At 46.3% G+C, this 7,500-nt stretch overlaps 1 protein-coding gene across 2 annotated transcripts in view; it reads right to left on the reverse strand.

The window, feature by feature from the left end:
* nlk2 (nemo-like kinase, type 2) overlaps positions 1-7,500 on the reverse strand; it is a 34,843-nt gene that overhangs the window by 3,795 nt on the left and 23,548 nt on the right. For both annotated transcript variants that reach the window (XM_061216729.1, XM_061216728.1), the window contains 4 exons: positions 4,354-4,563; positions 2,945-3,046; positions 2,437-2,523; positions 626-824 (listed from right to left, as the gene is read on the reverse strand). In XM_061216729.1, coding sequence (XP_061072713.1) covers positions 626-824; positions 2,437-2,523; positions 2,945-3,046; positions 4,354-4,563 — 598 coding nt within the window. The remainder of the gene's footprint in view (positions 1-625; positions 825-2,436; positions 2,524-2,944; positions 3,047-4,353; positions 4,564-7,500) is intronic.

Below are 7,500 nucleotides of genomic sequence, written 5' to 3' on the forward strand. Positions count from 1 at the left end.
ATTTCTATCTGCATAATTTGTGTACATAATTTGTGATATTCATTTCATCATCAGCAATCTTGCTGCTTCGCCATGTTTCAGAATGAGTGATAATATTTGGTTTACGGTCCTCAGCCCATGCTCTTAAATAAATAAATTGTAGGTACTAAATATTCAAATGAATTATCTTTAATAAACTAAACTGGACATAAACTGTCACATAAATGTAAGTAATAAAATAAAATCTAAATCCAAGACGAAAAACACATAAAAAGACAAAAGCAAAAATAAACCAAGCACAACTACCCACAACCACACTCCTCAGGGTAGAAAACTGCATGGCCTCAAAAAGGCTCAATGCTCCGTCTGCCTTAACAATAAACCAAAGAGAGGTTAAAGTCTTAAGGAGAAATAATAATACCATAACCAATAATGTGGATAGCAGCAGAAGAATGAATTCTGAAGTGGACAGAATCATCTTATCTGCTAAAGTTCAATCAAATGCCGCCAAACTCATTGCACGGTCTTCATCCCACAGCAAGGCAATGATCCCAAACATTTTGATTCGGTAAGAGGAAGCCCAATAGGAGGCAAGCGGATGAAGACGCGGAATGGCCAATCACATCCCTGGCTCGGAGGCACTCACCCTTGACCTGCCGCACGGACGTGAGGTTCTTCTCGAAGCCGTCGTCGAACTTGGGGTTGGTGACGGGCTCGAAGTGGCTGGTGTACACCCGGCCGGAGGAGGTGGTGTAGCAGCACTTGCACATGCAGGTGTGGTACCTCAGCCGGCCTTCGTCCAGGTACGGGTGCGCCAAAGCGTCCTTCGCCGAGATCCGCTTCAACTGCAAGAAACGCCAACCGAACATCACATCACAAGAGTACAAACCCACAAGCAGGACATACAACCACACGTGCACACACACACATTAATCATGAATTAATGTTTAATGTTTAATTAATGTTTCAAACGGTTTTAGAACAAGTTTACTACTATAATGCACACTGACAATGTCAGATCAGGTAATCTACTGGTCCTAACTCCTGCCCTGGGAGAGGCGCAGGGTGGGCTGGTTTCTGTTTTCAAGGTGAGGTGAGTTAATTGATTAATTAAAACAGTTCATCGCAGTTAAGTACAGAGTACAAAAGCCAGCACACCCTGCAGCTCTCCAGGACCAGGGGTGTCTTCTCAATACCAGGAATGCAAGAATGTTCTTGCGATGTGCTCGGGATGAGAACGGTCTTGCAATGTGCTCGGGATGAGAACGGTCTTGCGATGTGTTCTGGATGAGAACGGTCTTGCAATGTGTTCTGGATGAGAACGGTCTTGCAATGTGTTCTGGATGAGAACGGTCTTGCAATGTGTTCTGGATGAGAACGGTCTTGCAATGTGTTCTGGATGAGAACGGTCTTGCAAGTTGACAAGGATAGAGAACACTCATCTGCATTTGAGATGCAATGCGTCCTTGTGACAGCAGTAGCAGTAGCAGTCTCCCAACTCTCCAGCTTGTGTATCTAATGTCTTTGTAAAGCTGCTACACTATGGTTTTGGGTATAATTTAATTCTAATTGTAGACAAATTGTAGCCTACTTAAAACTAGTGAGCCAAACAAACCTATCACACGCTGTTCCTTAGCTAGCTAATGCATTTAGGTTGCCACATCCGTGTTATGCACAAAAATCTAACTGGGGCTTACGAGTCAGCTGACCCGGCTCAGTTAACTTTAACTCTATTAGATAGCAGTGTTGAGTTGTATACATTTCTTTTAACTACAGGGCCCATTGTATGCTTAAAATTAGCAAAGATTTGGCGGTTATAATACATATTTCACTCCTCTTTTTTTCTTAGAAAGATTTTATTGCAGAAATGGTGAAATTAAAAACTTGATTTGTGAGCTAGGCTCGTCTCGCCTGCCATCTCGCAATGAATGCTGGGACATTAGGTCCGTTCTTGTTGGGCAAGAATGCATCCGATGCATCCTTGTTAAAAGGGATCAAGAACACATCCTGGCATTTCATCAGTTCTTGTTTTCTGGCGTCTCATCAGTTCTTGTTTTCTGGCGTCCTTGACATTGGAACCGTACTTGGGCTGTGAAAGATGATGTCAAACAAGTTCACGAAAACACAAGAACGGACAAGAACAGATATTGAGAGACACTCCAGGAGCGAGGACCAGTGCTGTAATCTAATCGTGGTATCTCAGTGTTAGCCAATCAAAGGACTCTACCTCAATTACGTTTGCACCTGTGATCTAGCTCAGGCCTTCAGAGAAGTAGGAGCAGCATGCCTTTCATGAACAACAAAGGCCACTGATATGCTTTTCATCTCAGAGGTGATGTTCTTTTACACTACACACTGCTGCTGGTCAGAGGTCAACTATGCGGTTCACCTCTGGACAGGGATGGTGAGAACAGTCCCTGGTAACCCATGTTTAGCAGCCACCCATAAGGCACTCACCGGGTCGAACACCAGCATCCTGCAGAGCAGGTGCACAGCTTCATGAGTGGCTTGGCTGGACAAGGTGTACAGGACAGGAAGTGATGGCTGTGGAGACAGGAAGTGACATGCTCAGTGCATAGACAAGCACATGGGTTGCATTCAGATGCCTGCACCTTTCTCTAAATGCCTGAAACCTCAGTTTCTACATGCTAATCTATATTTACCATTAAACCGTTACATTACTAGCTTACATTAGAACGGTCAATGCAAACCTGCAACTATTAACTAAGAAGAACATCCCCAACGTTGTGCGAAGGAGGAGGAACGTTTATTAAACCGCTTTCACAAACGTCACACAGGTACAGCCATGACTAATCAAGCTTAGAAGGTGCTCCTGGCTCAGCCCCCACACAGGCTGGGGCAGCCTCTCTGCCAGAATGGCCAAGCTCAGCCAAACTCCATGTGTACTTGCTCATCTCTCAAAAACGTCTGCAGACCTGTGTGGTGGGCAGGCGGGTATATTCACCGGTTTGTGGGGTCCCCTGAGAATGTGGGCCCTCGCGCCCTCGCATGCTGTTCTCATGGCCTCCAGGGACGGGGTCCCCAACAGGTCTGTGATCAGGTCCAGCTGAAACACACAAACACAGTGTGATCTGGCAACCAAGCAGAGACAGAACCTTTCCAGTGGAAACCCCAGCGTGGGGAAGCCTGGGAATGACGTAACCCCTGAACTGAACATCCATTACAGCTTACAGTGATAGGAAGCCATGGTTCAGCTCGACTGTATTGTTGGGTCTGGTGTCTCTCAACTTCCTCTTGACAATGGTTCAGGTCAGGCAGTTTGGCTGGCCAATGAAGCACAGTAATACCATGGTCAGCAAACCAGTTACGAGTAGTTTTGGCACTGGGGGCAGATGCCAAGTCCTGCTGGAAAAGGAAATCAGCATTTCCATCAAGCTTGTCAGCAGGTGGAAGCAGCTCTAAAATCTCCTGGTTGACGGCTGCGTTGACTCTGACTTGATAAAACACTGTGGACCAACACCAGCAGATGACATGGCACCCCAAATCATTACTGACTCATTACTGACTGACTGTACTGACTTCACACTGGACTTCAAGCAACTTCAACCACTCTTCCTCCAGACTCTGGGACCTTGATTTCCAAATGAAATGCGAAATTTACTTTCATCTGAAAATAGGACTTTGGACCACTGAGCATCGGTCCAGTTATTTTTCTCCTTAGCCCAGGTAAGATGATTCTGACATTGTCTCTGGTTCAGGAGTGGCTTGATACTAGGAATGCAGCATTTGTAGCCCATTTCCTGGACACGTCTGTGCATGGTGGCTCTTGATGCACTGATTCCAGCCTCAGTCCACTCCTTGTGAAGCTCCGCCAAGTTCTTGAATCGGCTTTGTTTGAGAATCCTCTCAAGGCAGCGGTCATCCCTGTTGCTTGTGCACCTTTTCCTACCACACCCCTTCCAGTCAACTTTCCATGAATATGCTTTGATACAAAACTCTTTCAGCAATGACCTTCTGTGGCTTACCCTTGTCAATGAGTGTCTTCAAGTGAGCAGTCTTCCCCATGATTGCCAGACCAAGTATTGAGTGCATAAATGAACATACTTTTCAGAAGGTCGACATTTCTGTATTATAAATCCTTTTTTTGATTGGTCTGATACTGGATTTTAGATTTTCATGAGCTGTAAGCCGTAATCAAGATTAAAACAAAAAAAGCGTTACATTACATTCCAGTAATTTAGCAGACACTCCTATCCAGAGCGACGTAGATTAAAGCGCAAATCAGAAACAGGGACAAGTGTGCTGAAGACCATAGAGGAAAGTACAGTTCCCAGTTCTAAAGTGATCACACAGATAAAAATGTAACCCTTGCAGAGTAGCACACCATTGTAGCACACGCTCTCACACACTCACCTGCTGGATGGGGCTCAGGGCCTGGAAGAGGATGCGCCGGCCCAGGAGCTCAGCGAAGATGCAGCCCACAGACCAGATGTCGATGGCGTTGGAGTAGTGGCGGCTGCCCATGAGGATCTCCGGGGCGCGGTAGTACTGGGTCACCACCTCCTGGGTCATGTGACGCGACTCGTCTGGCTCCTCCACCCGGGCCAGCCCAAAGTCACAGATCTGTGGAGCGGCAAGACAGAGGGGAATCAGCCTCCACGCTCAGCACCAGAACAGCACAACACCACACTCACTCAACGCCTGGTCAAAGGACATTGGGAGACACGCAACCGGCATCACACAAACGACACATCCAGTCCGGCGTGTTTCCTTGTTTTTATTAACGCTAGCATTACCACAGCTAGCATTAGCTGGCGAAGGGCTTCTGCTGCCTTGGTTTTCTACCCTCTTGGGATATACACTTTCCTCTGCTTTTCTGCCAGCCACATTTAAAGCCCCAAACTATTCTCACATCAATATGTTAACTGCCTCAGTTAATCAAATCCGAATGAATAGCAGTTAATTTGGATTTTTGGGTGCAATGTGGTCTTTCGGCCAGCGGATGGCAGTACGTTGTACTAGATGCCACCAAGATGTCGGTAGGAGGAGTAGAAGCAGCTGCCGCAGCTCAGGGAAAACTCAATTCAGTAGAGAAAGAGCGAAAAGAGAGGGTGCACAGTGAAAGAGTGCAATCTTCTGAAAAGGTAAAAGCTTTAACAAATTCATGCTCATATTTTAACAAAGGTAGATATTTTATGGTGTCCTATATTTTTGTATTTACTTTTTATTTATGTTTTAGATTTATTTTATGTGTCCTATTCAAATAAATGGTGTAATATTCAAATATTCAAAGAGCTTCAAGGACCTCCGACCTCTAAAGACAACGCTCCAGGTACTACCAAAGCCTACATTGTACTCCAAAAACTGTATTTCACAGAATAAAAGACTTGTGCACTATGTGCATTAGCATGAGTGAGTACCAGCAAAGGCCAAGGAAAAACCCTGTCTGGCTGCTCCACAGATCTGGCCTGATTTCCCTCAGTTATTAAAGAACACATACTTTATTACTGAAATGATACTCAAGATGGAATTGCACTCAGTTGACCAGAGGCCGCATTTCCTCTACCGGCCCTGAAGATGCAGGTTTCTACCATTCCCTTCCAGAATGTTCTTCAACCAGCCCCCTCACCCACAACACAAACGCCACCAACTGGGAGTCATGCATGATAGGCAGTGAGCCAGGACAGCAAAACTGACAGGGTTAAAAACTGTACAGGGCTAGGTTTAGCACATTCATCACTGTACACCCAAACACCCACACATCCTCCACCACTGCTTTACCTGTTGAACTAGTTTGAATCAATGTTCCTCAAAGACATTGTTTTTGGATGTGCACCATTAGAAGAAATGTAATAATTAAAGGAGAGTTCCTACACAAAGCACAAAATGAAGCACACATGCATGCACCCACACACAGAGCAAAACACATCAGCCATCGGACGCTGAGGAAACAAATTCATCGTAATTAATGACAGAGGGTCTACTGTGTTCATTCCCATATAGTGAATTGATTTTAATCATAGTCGTTCTGTTTGATTTTTCCTATTTAACTCGATACTAAATATAAAGTGGGTGGCTATTCACGGTGGCTACTTGATTGTGCACATACTACAGGTGTCGTCTTATGAGAGACTGGGGCTAGCTAGCTAAATTAGCTGGTTACAACTGAACCAGAGCATCGACGCTTAATCTAACGAGTGAAAACATCATAGCTGTTGACATCCAATGTAAAGTGAGCTAGCGAAACACAACAGTCGGCTGTCAAATTTATTGATGATGGTGATGGCTGGAATTGAAACCTGTTCGGCCCAGTCTGCTGAAGCCCCAGACAGGGAGAGAATAACCCTCCATCCCTCGCTTACAGCCCAGCTGCTGAAGCCGCAGACAGGGAGAGAATAACCCTCCATCCCTCCCTCTTACAGCCCAGCTGCTGAAGCCCCAGACAGGGAGAGAATAACCCTCCATCCCTCCCTCTTACAGCCCAGCTGCTGAAGCCCCAGACAGGGGGAGAATAACCCTCCATCCCTCCCTCTTACAGACCAGCTGCTGAAGCCCCAGACAGGGAGAGAATAACCCTCCATCCCTCCCTCTTACAGCCCAGCTGCTGAAGCCCCAGACAGGGAGAGAATAACCCTCCCTCCCTCCCTCTTACAGCCCAGCTGCTGAAGCCCCAGACAGGGAGAGAATAACCCTCCATCCCTCCCTCTTACAGACCAGCTGCTGAAGCCCCAGACAGGGAGAGAATAACCCTCCCTCCCTCCCACAGTCCAGGATTGCATTCCAAGCCAGCTCTTCAGCACCAGCTCTTATTCATCTGATCATCACCGTTCCTGGTCCCGGTTGGCGTGGCCCAGCACCGTGTCTGCTTTATACATAATGAGCAGGAAAGCCTGCCAGACTGGTCCTGGAGCCCAACTGTCCTGCCACAGATGTAACGGCACGGATTACTGGACGGGAGAAGCTCTGCGCTGCCATTGGTCAGATGGGTGTGACAGAGGCTGCTCTGTGCTGGGACGCAGGCTGGCTGTCATATTCTGTGATTGGTCAATCGGTTATGACGCAGGCTGGCTGCTCTGTGCTGCCGAGCTGTTGGCCTTGGACCACGCCCTCAGCACACACTCGGAGAGGAGATCCTCACGCAGCTGTGAGCTGAAACATTCGCCACCGATCTGCTCACAGTGTGACCGTGAGAGGAATGGAGAGATAACTGCCCCAAGTCAGGAGGTAAAGGACACTGTACAAAGGCTAAAACCTCCAAATCACGCCAACAAAAACATGCACAAACACGCACCAGTCCACACGTACAAGCACACACTCAAGTGTTTGATTAAAAAATTAAAATCGGTAAAAAAATATATATAAAAAACAAAACCGGCATTTTCCGGTTTAAAATAACGTTGAGCAACCATTATCAAATTGGAAAGCGAATTCATAATCGTAACTCCATAAAATACCAGCACAACTAATTGTTTTCTCATGCTATTGCTCGAAATTGGTTTCGAATCTATACAACTGGTAGAACATTTTACATTAGCCTGGGCGACCACATATCTGCAAAAC

This window comes from Conger conger, chromosome 13 (assembly GCF_963514075.1).
Source record: "Conger conger chromosome 13, fConCon1.1, whole genome shotgun sequence".
NCBI lineage: Eukaryota > Metazoa > Chordata > Actinopteri > Anguilliformes > Congridae > Conger > Conger conger.